This window comes from Dioscorea cayenensis, chromosome 9 (genome assembly GCF_009730915.1).
Source record: "Dioscorea cayenensis subsp. rotundata cultivar TDr96_F1 chromosome 9, TDr96_F1_v2_PseudoChromosome.rev07_lg8_w22 25.fasta, whole genome shotgun sequence".
Taxonomy (NCBI): Eukaryota; Viridiplantae; Streptophyta; class Magnoliopsida; order Dioscoreales; family Dioscoreaceae; genus Dioscorea; species Dioscorea cayenensis.
Genome location: NC_052479.1, coordinates 26,164,486 through 26,187,136, shown reverse-complemented (window position 1 = coordinate 26,187,136; position 22,651 = coordinate 26,164,486). Strand labels below are relative to the sequence as shown.

Below are 22,651 nucleotides of genomic sequence, written 5' to 3'. Positions count from 1 at the left end.
AAAGGCTCAAAGATCCTGGCACTCAACTCTTTTTGGGAACATTGATGCCTTGTTCTGATTCCATGCAATTGTTGCCACTTGCTTTTGGATGATATCTTTATTATCTCGTAACATCGTGTTCAAATGAGAGATCATTGGTAATTTATAATGGGTGTTTATTTCACCTCAACAAAGTTGATGCCCAACAATTCAATAAAATTTTAAAAAATATAAACATCAAAAATTAAATTTGATGGTGTAAAAGATAAATAAACTTTTATTTAAAATTAAAATATATGAATTTGTATTAAAATAAAATAAAATAAAAATATTTAAAAAGAGGGGAATATATTAAAAGTTAAAAATTTTTGTTTAATATTAAAATTTTTCAATGTGTATACTTATGTAAACTTGTTTATTTAAAAGTTAAAATAAAATATGAAAACATAAAAAATTATTTAAATTCAAAATATTTGAGATGGTAAAAATATAGAGTTTTAATCCTTATTAATTATGATTTTATTAGAATATTTTTATTTTTTGGCAATTCCCCCATTTTCGTTGAAATAAACATGTTTGGAAATCATTGCAGAAGTAACACCACTTACACTGCAATGATTGAAAATGAACACCAAAAGTGGGAAACTAAGCACTTTATGGAAGTGACATTTCTTGCAAAATGAACACAAGAAGTGGTGGAATTTATATCACTTCCACCACTTCAGGGAAGTGGCACTTCCCCCATTTCCTAACTTCCCCTAAAATGAGATGAACACCCCCTAAACCTTGAACACTCATCAATATGGTGGAGTTATATGAACCATGTAACAATTACCTCATTGTTAAAGGTTTAGATGCACTTTTTGTCATGTATGCATTGGTAAGCATCTACATTGCATCATATATAATTAAAAACTATTAATTCGCACATCACTCAATACTTATGACCCATGAAATATTTTGTTGTGGACCACAACACCACAAATACTATAAGTAATCTTAAGTCTTTTCTAACTTGCCCTCCTTGGTAAATCCAACCTTCTCACCTGCCTCCCTTCTCCTATGCATTGTCTTCCTCCCCCTCTTATTATTGACAGGTTCAAGTGGAGTCATAGGACTTTCATCACTCCTAGGCCAGCAGTCCCTGCCTTGTATAAGGAATAGGATATGCTTATATGTCCCCAGAAACTTGGAAACCTTATAACAATCATCTATATGGTTCTCAGGTTTATCTTGGTAATAATATACGGGCGAAATAGCATGACAACATGGAATTCTAGCCAACTGCCATTTTTCCATGGTGCATGTTCTCTGATTATTATCAGTAGTAAATTGCCCATCAGAGCCCATAACTTGATATTGATGACCCCTTGCCCAGGTTGTCCTACAAGACCAACTCAAAGCCTTTGTGTTCTCTTATGTTTTTTAGCATCTTGGGACAGTGAGATGTTTCACATCTTTCCATAGCATATTTATTTTTTTCTTTTTTATGTATCCTGATCATTAGCCTTGTTTAAATAATCTCATTTGTTGTAATAATCCTTTTGGTTCTAGCTTCTAGAATTATACTATTAAAACATTCACATAGATTATTCAATAGCATGTTACATTTGAATTGAGTCTTGAAATGTGACCTTGTCCAGTGGTGAGAGTATTTTTTTAAGTAATCACAAGCTTCTAAGGACATCATGTTTAGGACCTCTACTTCTTTGTTAAATGCATGTATGTAAGAAGCCTTGGCACATTTCCACATCTGGTCTTTGAGGGGTTTTCCTCTAAAATTTTTCCTAAAGTTGGTGGGTATGTGTCTAACGCAAAACCTATGCTCATTATAGGGGAACAACTCCTCTATTGCAAGTATTAAAACCTAAAGATTGGAATCCGGATAATACATACATACCCAAAAAATAGATGCATAGAAGAAAAAGACATGGAAATAATGAATCAGGAAACAAAAGATCATTAACATGATTGAATTTCAAATAAATTACTTTACAAAATATACACTTACTTTTTCTTGTCTGTCATAAAAACCTAGTAGTTGTTGTTGGTGATTTTCAAATCCTCAGTAAGCAGCTATAAGAACCATACCTAATTGTAATGGTTCTCTTTCTCCACCATAGCCCATGCTATGATATAGATGCAATCATTTGCATAAATTCCCATAGTTTTGAGAAGTTTTCCTCCAAACAATCCTTTGAAAAAGCAACCATTTAGGGAGATAATTTTTCTACAACCTACTAGGATCCCTGCCTTCAATGGGGTCAAACAAACGTACATACCTTCAAATTTTCCTTCAGTGCACGTAAACATCACAATGGATGTTGGATGTGCTCGCAACAGTTCAAATCTGTAATGAAATAGCCTTTTGATTAGTTCATGTTCATGACCATCTAGCAAACTTTGTGCAAGAGGCATGAAAACAATTGAACAAACATACAAAAAAAGCTTAAGTCAATCACATGTAAACAATTGAACAAACATAAAAAAAAAGTTGTCTATCAATATAAAAGATGCATCATTATTATAAAAAAAGATACAAATTACCTTCTTGCAATAAACCTTACCGTCCAAGCTTTTAGCCGACTTATGTCAACATCGTGGTTGTCCTTAATTGCCTGAATGATGGCAGCAATAGACCATAAAGGATTTCCCTTGAATTGTTCAAAATACTTCTTTGCAAGCCATTTTGAATTCACATGTCTTATGTTGTGGTCCCTACCACACTCATGGTTGAGATACCTTGACTTGATTTGAATAGTATTCTTGTCTTTCACCATAGGAGAAGCCCAAAAATTATTAAAAAAAAAAGGCAACTGACTTAGCCAAATAATTATTAGCTAACTCACTTAAACATAGTACAATAAAGTCTAAAAATTCTTAAATTACATAAAAATGATAATCAACATGACTATGAAGAATAAATACCAACTAGAACTAAAAATTCCAAAATTAAATAGAGAATTTAGAGCTACAACTTATAATTTTAAACTACCGTAAATGAAATACAAACATATTACTGAAGATTAACTAGAACTTAGAATTATAAAATTGTGAACATGAACACACAAACATATTTCATAGGAAATATGGTTGTAATTGTTCCATGTAACAAATATGGTTCCATCATATAACAGCAAACATATCTTCAGTACTTATTGAGTAGCCATTTTCAAGAGTATATTTGTCACTCTTCACATCTTAAAATGCAATGTACTATTTTCCCTCTCATTTGTTAATTGAATAGTAAATATAATGTATGCATATTTCTAGAAAAATATTTCCTCCACCATAACTTTTTAAATATTAAATCTGAACATTTATTTCCAACATCAATAATTTTAAACATCCGAAAAATTTCAATAAGAAAATTTGAACATTTATTCCCACAATGCATAATTTTTAAAATCTGAAAAGAAAATTCAATATGAAAATTTGACAATTTGTTCCCATTAACCATAATTTTTAAAATTACAAGAGATTTAAAAAAAAATTTTAAACTTGATGAAGAAGGTTAAAGATTCATTTTTTAATCCAATTGTACTTGTAAGTTTTTATTGTAAACAACCTATTTTTGGTTGGAGTCATTATTGGTTTAGTTATGATATGCATTTGCATGACTCATTTAAGTCTTTTACTCTCTTGTTATTTTAAAAAAATGTCGGATAGTGTAACTCAATCATTTATGGGAGAAGATGCCAAATTTAGAAAATAATAATAATAATAATAGTGTTTTCTTGGTTATTTAAAGTGACAAATACAAAAGAAAACAAAACATCTAAAAAGTGATGATTAAATAATAATAATAGAGTGAGTAACAAAAATAAGATTGGGATTTAACTTAGTTTTTAAATAAATAATTTTCATTTATATCCCATAAATATAGAATTTATGCAGTTTACTTTATTTTTCAATATATATATATATATAATGCCACTTTGGCTATTTTGCTAGTTAAGACAAATGAACTTCTTCTACAACATAGAATTCAAAATATATAGGTAATTTTATCATTTAAAACTTTATAAAATCAACTCTCTTCAACTAAATTGTGTGAATATAATATAAATTGAACTCTATCTATTTTTATGCATATATATATATATATTGATAAATGTTCACATTTTCATTACTTCTCACCTCCAAAAGTCATTCCCCACCAACATGGCCACCTCTACAATAACAAAACTCACGAAACTCAATAATCCAAAATAAATAAATAAAAAAATAAAATAAAATAATTAAAAAAAAAACCCTGATAAATTAGTATGTCACAAAAATAAAATTAAGTAATGTCTTAAAAGAAAATGGGAATATATACAAGAATGGTATGTTGTCATTTTCCCCTCCAAAGCAAACGTACAAGATTTGATTAATTACTTTAAAATTAATATTATCACCCAACTATATAAATATATTAATTTTGACTCAACTGAAGACCACTCATTTCACATCCAAACATTTAAATCCAACTGCTTACTATCCCAAGCCTTTATTCTCCAACGCCACCCACCACATCTGCATTAAAAACATATCGGTCTTGATTGTCACTTAAGCATCATAAATTTGAATATGCTATTACAAATCATGGTTCGGTTTGGTTTGGTTTGATTTGTATCTAGTTCATTTGATTTGGTTTTTTTTTTTAAAAAAAAACACACTTCAATTAAATAGATTAATTTTATTGTTTTGAAATAGTAATTCAAACAAAAAAGCTTTTTTTTTAGAAAATTAATAATTATCAAAATAATAGTACGTGATAGGAGGAATAGTAACAATAATTATGAGAAGGATTCAAGAAAATTAAAGAATTTAATTTATCAAACCAATACAATGATAATGGAGGCAAGAATTTGAAAATAGCAAAATGATGTTAATAAATTCAGTTAAATACGTATATAATACCTAATTTGATAACATTAAAAAAATGATAAATAAGAACTAATACAAAGAAAACATAATCAACTATGTATAACAAAACCAATATCCATGTTGTACACACCATTGTTGACGCTTAAAAATAAAATTTCAATAGTTGAAGTAAATTTTTTTAATGAAAATAACATCTCTTCTCTTGTAAAATAATTTATTCTTCAATTTTCTGATTAAAATAAGTAAGAATTGTTAGAAAATTTAATAGAAACATCTACCTAAACAATCCTTACAACATAAATAATATGCAGAAATCAGGATACATACCTTCTTATGTTATAATAATTTAAATAAATAGAATGAAAACCACAATGGCCTAATCTAACTCAACTTTTAAATTTTAAAATAAATCAATAACTAAAAGTCCATTAAAATAATATTTAAATTAACAATAACATATATTGATTTATTTAAAAAAAATTACTTTTATAAAAAATAAGCATTTTTGAAAACACAAAAACGCTCGCGCACAAACATATATATATATATATATGTGTGTGTGTGTGTTTTTTCAAAAATATTTATTTTTATAAAAGAATTAATTTTAGCACCAGCCTATAAACTTACGTGTCTCATATAAACACTAATAATAATCATAACAACAACAACAATAAAAGCGTTTTTTATTTTATTTTTCAAAACATAACTTAAAGCATGCAAGTAATCCAACCAAATCCTTGTTTTACATAACACAAACCCTTCCTTCCAACTTTCCTACAAATCAAAGAAAATGATAAACCACCAAACCAACTTTAAAAAACCAAACCAAACCGAACCTAACACTTTATCTCTATATAAACACATCTAGATATCTAACACCTAAACAAATCACTCATTGATAGTTTCATTCAAAGTATTCACAAGGCCAAAATGGTGTCCACCTTGGAAGTACACAGCCACAAGCTCTCATCGGTGGTCCCCGGAGCTGTCACCGGCGACGAGGTCATCCATGAGCTAACCAACATGGACTTAGCAATGAAGCTCCACTATCTCCGAACAGTGTACTTCTTCAAAGCCAATGAAGTTATTGAAGGACTAAGCATCTTCAATCTCAAAGAACCCATGTTTCTCATGCTCAATGTCTTTTACCCGGTCGCCGGGAGGATACGAAGGACAGACTCCGGCCGTCCGTTCATTAGGTGTAATGACAGTGGAGTGAGGATCATCGAAGCCCAGTGCGATAAGACGATCGATGAATGGTTGCAGAGCGAGCATTCGTCTCTTGATGATCAATTTGCCGCGGACAAAGGTTCTTGGTCCTGATTTGGCTTTCTCTCCCCTCGCTTATATTCAGGTTTGAGCTTTGATACTATGTTAGATGTTAATTTAATAGTAAATTAATAAATTTATAGTTTTTTTTAAATAATATCAAATTATGGTTTACCCTTAGATATATTAGTTATTTTTCACTTTTTCTATGAAATTTGAGTTAGGTTTGATAGGATTATATAAATAAATAGGAATATTAATTATATAAGGATGTATAAATAGATCTAATCTTAGAAAACATATTAGCAATCATCCACTCTATTGTAAGGGTATTCAAGTAATTTTCCCTTAATTAGTTAAACATATTTTGGATTGCCATTTGTATTTATTGGGATCATATATATGCTTTGAATTATTAGACAGAACATTAGTTTCTATAAGGAATCTAAAGAATATATATATATATATATATATATTAATGTCTGAAGTTAAGTTAAGATAAACAGATATTTATATGTCCAGATTTATTTTAAATATCCAACATAAAACTTTTTTTCTCTCTCTCTCTCAATTTGTTTATTTACCAATAACCTTATGAAGGGAGTTATTTTAGAGAATTTTGCTTAAACTTTTGAAGGTATTTCAAAGTCTCAAACCAAATATTTAAGTAATTCATAATCTAAAATTTATTACAAAATTTAATCATTTATATAAATATAATTAATAGTTAATTTTAAAAATATTGATACGAATGAACAATCATTATTAGTTAGGAAAAAGATTATGTTATTTTTAAATCAGTTTTAATTAATTTTAAATTTAAGTAACTCTGCATTAAAAATAATTTCAAATTTTAAATCTGAACTCTTGACCTTTGATTTTTAGTGTCCATAAGTTTTCATTTTTGGGCTCATAAATGAAAATAACCAAAAATATCTATCATAAAAAAACATCCCATAAAATCAATTTATAGGTTCATATAGCTTATTGAAAATATTAACAATAAAAATAATAATTTCACTAATCTTTTCTTTGATTATTCAAAGTAGGGGTATAGAAAAGGGATTTTATGTTTCCAAAGAATGCTTATACTGGGTATGATGAAATGTGTAATAATAAAAAAAAATATCTCTTTAAAAAAAAATAAATATATATATATATATCTCGAAATTTTTTAGTTGTTATTTCTATGTTCACTTACAAATTCTAGATCATTTTTCAGGGAAGTTTTGGAATTTTAGTTTTTGTCTCATTATATATATATATATATTTTTATTTTTTTGAAATCTTTAAGTTCATTATATTTAAAAACTTTCAAAACCAAATTAATTATTCTTGTTTTCAATTCCCTTATATAACCCTGTACATGTACAAGAAAATTGTTCACATTTATCAATAATAGTACTATAAAACAAATTAAAAACAAAATGTATAAATTCAACTAATTATACGAAAGTTTTTATCACTTTATATATTAGTTGAGACTAAGAAAAATTACTCTAATAAAAAAAAAATTAATTTAAGTGATAAAGAATTGAATTGCTTATTCAATAGTTTTGAATTTAAAACCTTATATATATATATATATATAACACGAATTGGGAATGTTCTATTTTTTTATATGGCTATAAGTATTTTGCCTTGAATTAGTTTACACCGTATGACTTTCAGGAGACTGGTGGACCAAACACACAAATATATATATATATATTAATTAAATTGGCGTATATTAGTATCTTAAAAATTTAGATTGAATCTTGTCCATAAGTTGTCCAAAAGTACTAAAGATTCACCACCTGTTGTACTGGCAGATCACTAGATTCAAATGTGGAGGAATGTCAGTAGGTTTGAGTTGGGCACACATCCTTGGAGATGCCATCTCAGCTACAAACAGCATCAACATGTGGGGACAATTCCTCACAAAAAACAAGTCACCAACTGATCAAAACATCCCAAAAATCCAACCAAAAAGCATCAACAACCTCTCAGCAAAATTAACACCTGCAACTCCAAATAGACTCATCAAACAAGTCCCACCAGTTGAAGATCACTGGATTTGTCCCACTAATCATCACCAAATGGCCACATTTTCCTTCCAGATTTCATCACCATCATTATCATCTTTTGAGTCCCTCTCTGCTCTCATTTGGAAGTGTTTGGCAAAGATTAGACAAGGGAGGGAGCCACATTTGGTCACAGTCTGCAGGTCTACCTCTGCAGAAAAGAAAACTGGATTTGTTTTAAGCAATGATCAATTCATCACCAGTGTTCATTGTGAGTCTTCTCTTTCAAAGATTGATGTTTCAGAACTAGCACAATTGATAGCTGAAGCAAGAGTGGATAAAAAGAAGGAAATTGAGGAATTAATTGACAGTGAGAGTGGAGAACCAAGCTTCATTTTTTATGGAGCAAACCTCACTTTTGTTGATTTAGAGAATGTGGAGTTTTATGGGTTGGAGATTAAAGGACAAAAGCCTGTTCATGTGAGCTTTAAGATTGATGGAGTGGGTGATGAAGGTCTTGTGCTTGTTCTTCCTGCTGGGGATGGTGAAGGGAAAAATGTGACAGTCATTTTACCAGAAGATGAGATTTTAAAGCTCAGGGAAGTGCTTGAGATTGAATGGAATGTTGTTGTGTGGTAAACAAAATTGCAAATCATATTACTGCAGAATTAAACATGTTTCTGTGTTGCTATAGTTGTTGCTATTGTTGTTTATGATCATAAAGTTGCTCGATACAAGATCAGTCACTATTTAATAGTGTTCTGTATATTTATGTTGGTAGTTTTGCTTGAAATTGTGCCATGTAATCACTCAATCAAACAGTGACGCTGAATATGTAATTTAATTGTTTAATTAAACGGTGATTATGACGATAAAGTTGTTTGACATTGTTTTCATACTCTCCTTATTGCAATTTTACTTTAATTTTTTTTCAATTTTCATTCCCAGAAGTGAAAATAGTTTAATATGACTGATCAAGATTAGTACCACATTAACTTTATATCTAAAAGCGAACATATATACAGATTGGAAAAATTAAATCAAAGTTAATATTGTCCATGTCATGATATTGAATTTTAGCATGTCTACAAACTAGAGAAATGAAACACAAGTCCAAAAGTTTGAAAAAAGAAGCAATGGAACTTTGAATGCAGAAAAAGTCTCACATTGGACAATTGAATTGAAGACATGCCATATTTACTCTCATACAGATACAAGCAAAACCTCAGATACAATCCAAACCACCTCAACACTACTTTGGAAAGCAATGGCCTCCACCAAGTTCTCCATTTTTCTGCTTCTTATATTATCAGGTAAATTCTCTTTCCTTTGTCACTTAAAACTGTTGTTCATTCATGGCAGGTAGAGAATAGAAGAATTATTGGTTTTATTGATATTTAATTATATATATATATATATATCTTAATTAAATCAGCCATGTTGGTTTTATTTTAATATCTATCTTATGAAAATAATAATGGTTGAAAAGAAAAGAACTTGAGAAAGATTATTCTTGTTTTAAGTTTTGAGAAGATAGGTCTCTTTTATGATCAATTATAACAAAAAAGATTGATGATCATCTCTTCTATTTTAGAGCAATAGCAAGAATTAAGTTTATTGATATTCTCGGTATATATAATAGCTAGATGCTATCACACATAGAATCATACTCAATTCAAAGAAATGGTTTGATCATAAAGGAGATCTTCTCTAATAAAAAAAAGATTAATGGTCTCTTCTGTCTTAGAAGAGTTATTAGTCAGCAAGGAGACAAGTTCTTTTACCAATTTAATCATCTTAATTAGCAAAAGATTGAATCTTATTTATAGGGTTTTGTTCTCAATTAATTTTAAACAAGAAATAATACTATCATGCATGAACTTCTATAAATTTCTTATTATTTATAGTAGATATGGTGTTTGTATCCCTACATGAACATAAACCAAAGTTGAGTGAAACACATGTACGATCATATTTTGTTTTTGTGTCAATTGTTTAAATTGTTCTGCTGCTACATATATTTATGTGCCTTTGAATAAAACTCTTTGGTTGTTTTTTTGTCAAAGAGATGAGCTAATCTTTATCTTTGGTTGATTGTTATCAAAGTGATGATTTTGTTCCAAGACAACAAGAGTGGTTGTATGGGAGTGACTGCATGTCCTCAGTATTGCCTTGATGTTGCTTACATGACCTGCACTTCTTCTGGGAACCAACAGCTTACTGGCAAGTGCAACTGCTGTCTTGCTCCAAAGGATTGCACACTCCATCTCAGTGATGGTTCTCAAGTTAATTGTGCATCCTAAGATGCTATTTCTGTATCTTTTGCTGTTAAACAAGTTAAACTAATTAAGTTCCTTCATGCTTAATTAATTTGCAGTAAAATAAATAAGTCTGGTTTTATTCTTGTTATACTTGCTTATGCAGTTGAAGAATTAAGATTGGGTCTTGTTGTCCTTTTTAGATGTATGTACATATTATCATGTGTGTGTATGTATATATATATAGGTATATTTGTATCATTGTATTATTAGTTCCTATATGTAGACCAAAGGTCATACATGAATTGTTGTTCAATGAATGATGATTTCTGTTATATGTATATATGTTATGTATGTTATATATTTGTATGTATGTAGGCCATGGGGTACATTGGTATCATTGGCTTCTATATGTAAACCTATAATCACACTTGTTTTGATGCAATGTAGATTGATTCTTTCTCTTCTATCTTTCATATCATGGTATCAGAGCTAGGTTAGGTTATTTTTTTTCCGGCCAACTACTCCGGCCAGTTATTATCTATTTATCGCTCCTTTTCCACTATGGTCCACACCCAGTTCTCTACCTCTATTAAGACTTTTCGGTCTAACTCTGGCGGTGAGTACACCTCTCACGCCTTTCGTGCCTTTTTATCTTCTGAAGGCACCTTGCCTCACTTATCTTGTCCTGGAGCTCATCCTCAGAATGGGGTTGCTGAACATAAGCATCGTAACGTCTTAGAGACGACACATGCTCTTCTTCTAGGTGCTTTTCTTCCCCCTCATTTTTTTGGGTCAAGTCGCCAGACTACCGTCTATCTCATTAACCTACAACCCTCCTCTTATCTTAATGGTCGTAGTCCAGGTGAGTATCTTCATGGGACACCTCCCAGATATGATCATCTTCGTGTTTTTGGTTGTCGCTGCTTTGTTTTGCTATCACCTCGGGAGAGAACAAAGCTAACAGCCCAGTCTGTTTCATGTGTTTTCCTAGGATATAGCCTTGAGCATAAAGGTTATCGTTGTTATGATCCAGTCACTTGTCGTATTCGCATCTCCCGTGATGTCACGTTTGATGAGTCCACACCTTTCTATGCTTCTCCCTCTTCCATTGAGTAGTCATCTCCCTCTGTCCCTCTGTCCTTCCTTTTTCCTACCCCTTCGGCTGAGCATACTCCTCCTGTATCTTGCTCTCCTCCACCATCCAACCCTCCTGCCGAGTTTCTTTCTCACTCCTCTCTTGATCCCTCTCCTCCTTTATCTGTTGACTCTCCTAAAGTGTCATCCCCTCATTTATCTGTTGAGTCTCCTGTAGTGTCTTCCCCTCCTCCCTCGCTTCCTCTTGCTCACCCACCTATTTGTTTCACATACCACCGTCGGGATCCCGCAGAGCCTCCATCTCGGTCGGTCATCTCTGACACCTCTCCTACTATCAATCTAGCTCCTGAGGTACACTCTCACACTTATTCTTTACGCGATCGCTCCACTTTGCATCCCCCTGTCCGTTTTGCTTCTGCTAGCACCAATGTTTCAGATGTCTTTGAGCTAGGTACCTACAGGGAAGCAGTTTGATTACCTGAGTGGCGGACTGCCATGGCAGAGGAGCTTGATGCTTTGACTCGGACTCATACGTGGGATCTTGTTCCCCTTCCTTCTCATGCCGTTCCTATCACTTGTCGTTGGATCTACCGTGTGAAGACTCATTCTGATGGGTCTCTCGAGCGCTATAAAGCGCGTTTGGTTGCTCGTGGCTTTCAGCAGGAGTATGGCCGCGACTATGAGGAGACTTTTGCCCCAGTAGTCCATATGCACACTGTGTGCACTTTGGTTGCTGTTGCTGTTGTTCGTGGTTGGGTTCTTCATCAGCTTGATGTGAAGAACGCGTTTCTTCATGGGGACTTGAAGGAGGAGGTTTACATGACTCCTCCCCCTGGCCTTCCGGTACCTCCGGGGTCTGTTTGTCGTCTTCGGCGAGCTCTTTATGGTCTCAAACAGGCTCCACGGGCCTGGTTTGAGCGGTTCAATATAGTGGTTGAGGCTGCTGGTTTCACTCCGAGCATACATGACCCGGCAATCTTCATTCACTCTTCTTCTCGTGGGCAGACCATTCTTCTTCTATATGTCGATGATATGATCCTTACCGGTGATGACTCTGCTCACATTACCTTTGTGAAACAGAAGTTATGTGAAACTTTCTTGATGACTGATTTAGGTCCGCTTCGTTACTTCTTGGGTATCGAGATTACTTCTCATCCTGATGGTTACCGTCTCTCTCAGCAGCATTATACTCACGATCTACTTGCTCGCTCTGGTTTGACTGATACCCGTATTGCTGCTACACCGATGGAGTTGCATTTGCAGCTTCGTGCCTCTGATGGGATTCCCTTATCTGATCCTTCTCGCTATCGACATTTGGTTGGCAGTTTAGTCTACTTAGCCGTCACCCGTCCAGACATTTCCCATGCAGTTCACATCCTCAGTCAGTTCGTTGCGGCACCCACTTCTGTTCATTATGCTCATCTTCTTCGGGTACTGCGAATGCTTCGTGGCACTGTATCTCGTGGTCTGTTCTACTCACGTCAGTCCACCCTTCAGTTGCATGCCTATTCTGATGCTACTTGGGCCAGCTCTCCTGATGATCGAGTCTCTGTTACTGGTTACTGTATCTTTCTTGGGTCTTCAGTTGTTGTTTGGAAGACTAAGAAACAGCAGACTTTTGTCAAGTCCAGTGCTGAGGCTGAGGTTCGTGCTTTAGCCTCTACCCTACAGGAGGTGCTTTGGATTCGTTCGATTCTGCAGGATTTTGGTATATCGATCCATTTGCCTATTCCCATTCACTGCGACAGTACGGGAGCTCTTCAGATTGCTACTGATCCGGTCAAGCATGAACTGACCAAACACATTGGTGTGGATGCACACTTCACTCGCTGTCATGTCCGCGCTCATACTGTGTCACTTCATTATCTTCCTACCGAGGTCTAGGTAGCTAATTTTTTCACTAAGGCGCAGACGCGTGATCAGCATCACTTCATGTTATCCAAACTCAAGACGTATGATCCGCCTTGAGTTTGAGGGGGGGGGGTGTTATATGTATATATGTTATGTATGTTATATATTTGTATGTATGTAGGCCATGGGATACATTGGTATCATTGGCTTCTATCATCCAATAATCACACTTGTTTTGATGCCATGGGGTACATTGGTACATTGCATACGACCTATAATCACACTTGGTAGATTGATTCTTTCTCTTCTATCTTTCATATCAATTTCATCCACCTTCTATCATCCTCTTTCTATCAGTTCTAACTGTAATGTTCTTGTTTTAGAAGTAAACTTGTCCTAAGTCCTCCTAGGGACTCTATGCTTGACAAATGGCCGTATGTGCACCGCAAGAACCGTGTGAACATGCAAGGTCTCAGAACCTGTTTAACACTTAAGCAAATAACAAAATTCGAATAGAATACATAATATAAGAAGGGTTTAAAAATCCACACAAAACATCCACAAGTTTACAACACTCATTCAACCAAAATATATAAAAAAAAAAAAAAATTTAATAAATCCACAAAACTAATGACAAAAATTCAATATTTAGCATTAATCTTGAGCCTGCCAACTTGCTAGCTGCTGTCTACTACTTGAACAATTATCAATAATTAAGAATTCATGAGCTTCATAAGAGTAGCTCAGACACAGAAGATTCTGGCTTCAACCCGCTCTGCAAGAAAGAGAAAAAAATTTAATCAGCAAATTGTCAAAGAAAATGGCCATCAATTTGGAGAATAAGACAGATGTTACATATGAGTACCATTCAATGTCATAAGCTTGAATTCATTAATACGAAGGAAAACTTATCTATAAATTTGAGTAAAAATTTGTTATTCCAAGTTGGTGGTTGGTTGGGAGGCTCAACTAAACGCAATTAAAGATCTAATAATGTCACATGAATTCATTTATTACTTCCATTTTTCTTCCTGTCATCTTAAATTCTTAGATTTAATCAAATATAACAAATTCATATCTTAAAAAAACATATTAGAGAAAATAAAGACATACTCTGAACAATCTATCTATATTGACAGATTAAAGATCCTAACAGTATAACATGGATATATAGTTTTATGAACATGAAAAAGGAGTTATTGAAATATATATATATATATATGTGTGTGTGTGTGTGTGTGTGTGTGTGTATTACTGGTGAAGTTTCTCATTTATAAAATATGTATGGACAATGAGCTTTTATAAATAGATATACCATCAAATTATGTATTATAATTTAACAATAGGCAGAACATAGGTGAAATGTCTCAAGATCACTAGCTAGTTTTTATTATATTATCGTTGTCACATTTTAGATCTAAAATAAATTCAAGGCTATCATATTTTTTATTGGATCAAATTGTATTCAATTAAGAGCAAGAAGCTCTGTTATTCTATGTATTTTTCTCTTCAGTGTCATTGGTTTGCCATTTGAGAAATTCTTTTACTTGATTTTCATTAAGTCTTTCCCAAAATTCTCTTTCCTTATGTTTCTTATATTTCAAATATATATTATCACATTTGCATGCGACCATTTTATAAAGCTTTCTTAACCAAATGATGCATTGATAGTCAGGTCTCTATTAAAATCTTTCATAAGTGGTGAGAGTTTTAATCATAGTTAAAGGTACATTTTTAGGAGCGTGAATAGTGATTATGTGCGGGTGATCCCAGCACCTATATGTGCTCGAGCCCCGCCCCCACTCAGTTCCGCCGAAGCTTGTGCACGCCCTACTTTTCTTAACTAGTTTAAAACTTGATTTTAATGAAACATCCGCGGGATGGGTTACATGAGTGGTTCCTTCTTAATCAAACAAGATTGGTAAAAGATGATCAACAAGAACATGATAATCAATGTTTGGATTCTCATGTTGATCACCAACTTCACTGTATTAGAAATCAAACAAGTTTTGTAAAAGATGAGCAAGTACAAGAACATGAAAACAAGTGTTTTGTATAAAGTTTAGTTTTGATTTGTATTAATTGGTTTATTTACAACTCTTAGTTAACTTAAAGAAACTTTCATCAATTAATTTGTTATGCCTGACTATAATAATGCAAAATATTATTGTCATCTAAGTCAACACGTTCTGTAAAGAACTTTTGACTCAAATATCATGAATAAATCTTGTTCATACAAAAATATTTCACTGAGAGATACAACTATAATTACAAATGAGAGTAAACACATACTATCCAATCTAGGATTAAATAATATATTTGCAAAGAGTTACTATTAAAAATTAATTTTATTAAATTATTAAAAATTCTAGAATGCAAACAGATGTTTCTGTCTCAAAAATTCAGAACTATCATGAATCAGCATCATTCAAATGTTTTCATTTCATTTGCTTGTTGATCTTAATGACCTGATTCTGTTTTTGCATCCCTTGGATGTGCAGAAGACTCACCAGAAGCAAAAGTTGCAAATCCTCACAATAAACCCCTTCATTTTGCTGAACAATTTTCTCATCATCCACTGGCAAAGATTGACCAGAGGTTACCTGCTTCCATTCTGCATTGTTTTCACCTTCCGATGACATTCTACCTCTGACTTTCTTCAGTGGAAGAAATACCGATTCCTTAGCCATTGTTCTCCTTTTTTTGTAACTCAATTCTTTCAATTGTTTCCAATTCCATGCCTGGATCACTGGAGAGTAGTTATTCCTTGGCGAGTGATTAAATCATTTGTGTGAAGAAACCTCTTCAAAAATCTCATGGCCAGAAGGTTTATATTCATTACATCATCATCTTCTTTGTTTTCCTTCTGCTGTAATTGTATTGCTTCAATCATTCCCTTATCATCACTACAGAGAGTACCCACTGCTCTTTTGTCTATGTCTGGGTTTACATGCTCTGTGTCACCATAGAGATTATTTGTTGTTTCTTCTCTTTGTCTGGGATTACATGCTTTGCATCACTGGAAAGAGTATTTACTGCTCTTTCATCTATGCCTGAGTTACATGCTTTGAGCTATAGAGAGTATTTGTGAGAGGATTTTAAAAATGAAAAGACATTAATGTAATAAACACCACTTGTAATACAACTAATGAGAGCTTATCATTTGTAATTTCATTAATTAATGAATGATTATTTTATTTTATTTGAAAAGATGTCTAATTAATGAAATAGTTTCTCATTAGTAAGGTGGTGTGTCTATTTAATGAAGTGGTGTCTTATTAATAAAATAATGTGTCTGAAATGATATGTCTTTTTAAATGACACTCATTATTGAAGTGGTGTGTCTTTTTACTAAACACCACTTCATTCCTATAAAAATAATCTCCTATCATCATTCAAGTTAATTGAATGACAAACAAACTCCTCACAAGTTCATTTGCTTTGTTCTTTGAGTGCACAATTGTAAAAGCCATTGTTGTCTTTGCTTGAGTTTGGAAGTGCAAACCATACTCAAGGGTTTTCATTGTATCCTAAAGGAAATTCGCCATTCAATCCATTTTGCATCCAAGGTTTGAAATTAGGTGGAGGGCAAATTAAGCCTAAAGGAAAGTGTTCCCCACGCCTTGAAGACTTATGCACTACTTTCTTTCTAATCTCTTACTCTTTATTCCTCAAAGAACCATCCCCACCAACAGTATTCTCCGTCATCAAATGTCAGTGTGTTTACATGGTCTACATCACTAGAGAGGGTATTTTTATCTCTTTTGTTTATGCCTCTGCCATAACCAATCTCGTCTATGTCTGAGTTTACATGCTTTGTATCAAAAAAGAAAGGTGTCCATTCCATCATCTACGTCTTACGTCTGAACCAACCTCAACATGTAGCTCTAATGTGGAGACAGCCGTGTCATTAGCAGGCAAAAAACCGGAATGTGTCCCAATCATCATCATCTAGCATCCCTCACTTCAATATTTGTAGCTTCTATACTACTATATTCAATCATCATCATCATCAGACTCTGATGTAAATTGTTCCAAATGAACTGCAGCATAAATTTGAGGACAATCATATTGTTATCACTAAGTGCCTACTGAAAAATGTAAGAGAAGTACCAAGAGTTTCTATGCCTCCCTTGAATTGATACCATCACATCTTTAGTTTGCATCGCAAATGAAAGAGTTTGAACAAGATGAGAAACCAGTTTCTTTGCAGTATATTGACCACATTAGCTTCCTAAAAATAGTTGTATATTGCAAGATGAGCATGACTGAGGATGACTAAAGTCAAGATTATAATAATAAGTGGAGGATTTTTTTTAAAAAATATTTACCAGAGATTAGAATGTGTTACCTGAGAATGACTTTCATCAGCTATGGAGATGAGTGTGACGTGGTCTTCCAAAAGCAGTGTTGCAACAGCTTGGTGAACCTCACTACCCTGGGAAATAATATGAATAAGGAAACTAACCTCAAGCACTCATTAGCGACAACCTTTACATAAAGATAAAATTGCCATAACATTTCTTTCACACACCTGGAAGAGCAACTACGAGTTCCATGTGACTATTAAAATAATGAGAAATATGACACCAAAAAGTTCTGAAGCAAAAGCTCAAAAGGACCTATTTTCCATGTCTGGGCCATCCGCAACTTCTCTCTGAGCAGCATGTGGAGTCCAATTGTCTACACCTATTCAAACCTTCAAAGTTTTAGGGTCGTGTAATTTTTGATGCAGTTCCAAGAGGAAAAATAAAAAGCACCAACCTGCATGTCCACATCACAAACAATATCTTCACACGGTGTTTGTATACAGAATGATGGAGCATGTTGATGTATTTGTCCTCTCCAAGAGCTTTGATTTCACAAACTAGTCTGGCTAGGGCCACAACTTCCTCCATACATGAAATAAGTATCTTTACTCACTATAAGTTTGGACGAATCATTCACGCCATTTGTTTAAATTGTGAATCCTCCAAGTGCAATCTTGAGAAACAAATGTGAGCATACTCATCCATGCTCCAAAAATAATATTTTTATCAGTAAAACCCTCATTATTCTCCTGACAATCAATAAAACAAATCAAAACTTCAGCATCACCACATTCACACCTTGAGCATGTGTTACAAATAAAATAAGGTGCAACTAAAACACCATTTTAAAAAGACAAATAAGACACCAAAAAAGAAGAAGAAAAAAAAAAGAGAGAGCAGATAATGTCACTTTTCAGCTTTTTTTTGACAAAATTCAGTGTAAGAATTTATTATATCCTACATAAAACAGTTTATAAAACACTACAAAATTTGCTTGCAATGAAGGAAGCATCTTAAACAACAACCAATGGAAGCTACAAAGCATGTGCCTGGAAACTTAACTTTAGGCTTTCAACATTTATGATAATAAAAATTTAACAAGTGATTCCCTATGCAAACAAGATTTGAATTGTTAAAAAGAACTTCAATGTGCTTAATATAGCAACATTCCTTGGAGATATTGCAGAAAGATTAAACCAAGTAGACTTTTGGAGCTGGTGCAAAGTCTGAAATAAATTAAGAAAGGCAAGACGATGCAAAACATCCCTTAATCAACTCAAATTCCATGGAATCAACAATTGGGTTGTAGCCCCATGTTGGAGAGAATCAGGAAAACCATGAGGAGATATTCTTTAGACCAACCTAAAGTCTATTCCAGGAAGAATAAAAGGAGCATATATAGCATGCAGAATGTATCAATCTTATATGGCAAAAATGGGTTAAAGATAGCATGATTAAAGTTGAACAGAACAAAGAAAAAAATGGCATTTATTCAAAATGAATTAACTTACTTTTTTTTGGGTTGCAAATGGATTATAGGCTGTTGAGAACAGGTAAAATGCCAGCAAGCAATGTGGATCACCGAACAATAAGAAGGAAAGGGTGCTTGCCAAGATAAAGTAGAGATGCTGATTCAAGTCTAAATTTAGCATGTCCCCACCACATCTATCAAAGTGCAGTCTCTATTCAAACTTCACCATGCCATTGATTATGCAACAAGTTTGATAGGTGAACATGTGGGAGGCAGCCATATCATTCAATAACCATTGAGCCAAACTCTCTCAGCAGCATTGCCACTTCTACAATGAATTTATCGTCAACAATAGATACTCCCCTCTAAAACAAAATCATCTTGGATAACATAACCTTCTCCTCTCATCAAACCAACCAATCCCTCCATCAGCACATACAACTCTTTTGAATGACTGTTTGATGTATCTCGAGCCACAAACACATGCAATCCATCATTCATCTCTATCCAACTGCAGCCAGGAATCTTTGTCAATCCTACATCTCTCATTTTTTCTCTCACCACCTTGGCTTCCTTCCACCTCCCAGATTTTGAATACAAGTTAGCCATGACTATATAATTACCGGTGTTCTCTGGCTCAATCTCGAACAACTGGTTGAAAGCAAATTCCCCCAGATCTACATCACCAAAAACTGCAGCACCATTAAGCAATGCTCCCCACACCTTTGCATTTGGCTCAAGCTGCATTCTGCTAATGAACTTGAAAGCTTCTTGAAGTTGACCAGCACGGCTGAGGACCCCAACAATGCAAGCATGATGCTCAAGCCCTGGAGATGCCCCATATTCTGGTAACATATGATTAAAGATTTCCAGTGCCTCATTGACAGCCCCAGCATGAGCACAGGCAGTGAGGACTGCAGTGATAGTTACAGCATCCGGTTGAACACAAGCATCAAGCATCTTGGAAAATAGAGAGAGTGCAGCATCAGCATCACCATGAGCTGCATGAGCTGATATGATTGCTGTCCACACAATGACACTTCCAGCCCCATTACCATCAAACACTCTATTCGCCAAACTGAGTGAACCTGCTTTAGCATATGCATCAATAAGAGCAGTTGTGACATATATATTATTATCAAAGTCATTCCGAATCGCATAGGCATGAACTTGCTTAGCACCTAAAAGAGTTGAATAGAATGAGAGTGCAGGCAGAACACTGGAAAGAGTAACTGAATTAGGTTGGAACCCTGAATTCTGCATCTCATGGAGCATTGCCAGAACATCAGGATGGCGGTTGTTCTGAGACAGACCAGAAATCACTGCATTCCATACGCTAAGAACTGGGTTTGGGATTCGCTGAAAGAGGATCATAGCCTGGTCAACAACTCCATAGTTCATGTACCCGGTTATCATCGCGCTGTAGCTCACTCCATCCCTCATGGGCATCCCTTCAAACAATCTACGAGCATAGTCCAAGCTACCACATTTGGCATAAAACCCGACAATCGAGTTCCACACAACAAGATCCATCTCAACATCCTTTTCCACAGCAAACTGATGCACATCCATTCCAAAGGCAAGATCTTTAATCTGAGCGCAAGAATGCAGCACACTAGCCACCGTGATACCATTAGGCACCAACCCATCCAATCCATGTTTCATCTCTGAATACAGTCTCAAGCATTCATCATGGTAGCCTGCCTGAGAATACCCAGAAATGATAGAGTTCCAGGAAATGATATCTCTCATCGGCATTTCATCAAACACCTTTCTGGCAGAAACTAAATCATCAAACTTAGAGTAAACCGTAATCAACCCATTTGACACAAAGAGATCTGCATCAAATCCACGTCGCACTATGAAACAATGGATAGCGTCCACAGCCAACCAAGGGAGAGACGAGATCAAGCAAGAAGACAGAGATTTCAGCACTGCAGAAACAGAGATAGCATCAGGACAAAGCGAGGAGCCAACGAGGGAGGAGAAGAGATTGAGAGCATGCAAGTGGTAGGCGCCATGAAGGGCGTAGCCAAGTAGCATGGCGTTCCATGCGAAGAGGTTCTTCTGGGAAATATCGTCGAACACCTTGCGAGCATCACGAAGACAACGGATACGGGAGTAGAAAGTTAGGAGCTTGGAGCCAAGGTAGTTGTCCGGGATGACGGAGTGAAGAACGAGGCGAGCGTGAAGCTGTTGGCCTTGGAGGTTGAGGCCATGGTTGGCACAGTGCTGGATGAGTTGGCCGAACGCGCGGAAGTCGAGCACGCAGCCATGCGATACTCGCGCAAGCGCTTCGCGCAGCTCGCCGATGACGGGTACTCTCATTCATTCAGTAGAGCGCTGCCTTGGAATGATACCTTTTTTAATGAACCTAAATTTCATTTAAATCTATATTAGATTAAGTAAAAACTAGATAAATTAGTCTTTGCTTAGATGAGGTGAAGGAAGTTTTGTAAGATAGGGTTGTGTAGGGTAAAGTATGGTAAATTAAGGTAAAAAAAAAGGTTTTAAATTATACTTTATTTGGATTGAAGGTAAGGTAAATGGAGGTTATCAAACTTTTAGTGTTTGAATTGAAAGGTAATAGAAAATAAAGTTTTATATGTATATTACTAAAATGCCCTTGAATGTATAAATTGTATTTTATACTAATTTTATACATATAATATTATTTTTGTAAATTAAATGTTCTTATTTCAACAATTTGCAATATTTTACTAATTTATTAAAAAAAAAGCTATACATATTATGACTTTACAAAACATATTCATAAAAACCCTATAAAATTACACATCGTAAAAAATGAAAATACACATCAACATAACAAAACAATGAAAAAATTGGTTGTAACCATCAATATCACAACACTCTCCATAACAAAACAAAAGAAAAAAACACAAACCAATAAGAAACACAACAACAATAACATCCTTTCGCTATTTTTTTTAGTGGATGTAAAAACCCAAAACAATTATGAAGCATTATTTATAAAAAAAAAAACTAAAGTAAAAGAAAAACATGAAGCATAATCATTTCCAACATAGATACCTGATCCCATAAATATCACTAATTTCATCTTAATGTTCGAATAAAAAACATCTACCGGATTTTTGTCTAACATATTAGCATTCCAACATTGAAAGTTAAACAACTTCAACATAAAAAAATTTTCCAAAAACTTGAAAACATATTGCAACACCATCTCCAAAAAGTAACATTGTTTATAAGTAACATATTTCAAAAAACTTCCATCGTTGCTTTTGGGTACCCTTGTATAATTTGTTCACCATGTTTAGTCACCCAGTACATAAGAAAAACATATTTATAAGATTTAATTAATCATGAACCAAAAAGTATAAAACATACCAAACACCAAACCTAGTAGGATGCAAATGCAAGCCGCTACACATGGCCCCAATATTTTGTTTAGCCTGCAAAAATAACCAAAGTATCCATAATCTTACATAAGTATACTCCAAATTATTCAATGTCTGCAATGAAGAGAATGTTAACCTTTCACTTCATTCATGTGGGCCA

At 33.9% G+C, this 22,651-nt stretch overlaps 2 protein-coding genes across 10 annotated transcripts; one reads left to right on the top strand and one right to left on the bottom strand.

The window, feature by feature from the left end:
• Positions 1–5,742: 5,742 nt before the first annotated feature.
• LOC120269510 (protein ECERIFERUM 26-like) lies at positions 5,743–9,008 on the top strand. The gene is given in 3 exon segments (XM_039276847.1): positions 5,743–6,156; positions 6,158–6,205; positions 7,932–9,008. Coding segments are annotated over 3 exon segments (1,254 nt in total). The 5' UTR covers positions 5,743–5,781; the 3' UTR covers positions 8,763–9,008.
• Positions 9,009–13,881: 4,873 nt separating this feature from the next.
• On the bottom strand, positions 13,882–21,446 carry LOC120269134 (pentatricopeptide repeat-containing protein At2g37310). 9 transcript variants are annotated; one of them, XM_039276437.1, is made up of 6 exons: positions 19,152–21,446; positions 18,095–18,389; positions 17,865–18,019; positions 17,682–17,768; positions 17,444–17,564; positions 13,882–14,105 (listed from the first exon to the last, which is right to left on the bottom strand). In XM_039276437.1, the coding sequence occupies exon 1, from the start codon at positions 21,437–21,439 to the stop codon at positions 19,457–19,459; it is 1,983 nt and encodes a 660-aa protein (XP_039132371.1). In that variant the 5' UTR covers positions 21,440–21,446; the 3' UTR covers positions 13,882–14,105; positions 17,444–17,564; positions 17,682–17,768; positions 17,865–18,019; positions 18,095–18,389; positions 19,152–19,456. The 9 variants fall into 9 exon arrangements, with proteins under 9 accessions (XP_039132371.1, XP_039132373.1, XP_039132370.1 ...); XM_039276436.1 differs by lacking the exon at positions 13,882–14,105 and adding an exon at positions 15,637–16,402; XM_039276435.1 differs by lacking the exon at positions 13,882–14,105 and adding an exon at positions 16,843–17,373.
• Between the last annotated feature and the right edge of the window lie 1,205 nt (positions 21,447–22,651).

Bases quoted from the DNA above. Each gene is read 5' to 3' on its own strand.
- LOC120269134 (XM_039276437.1), bottom strand. From the start codon at position 21,439: ATGAGAGTACCCGTCATCGGCGAGCTGCGCGAAGCGCTTGCGCGAGTA.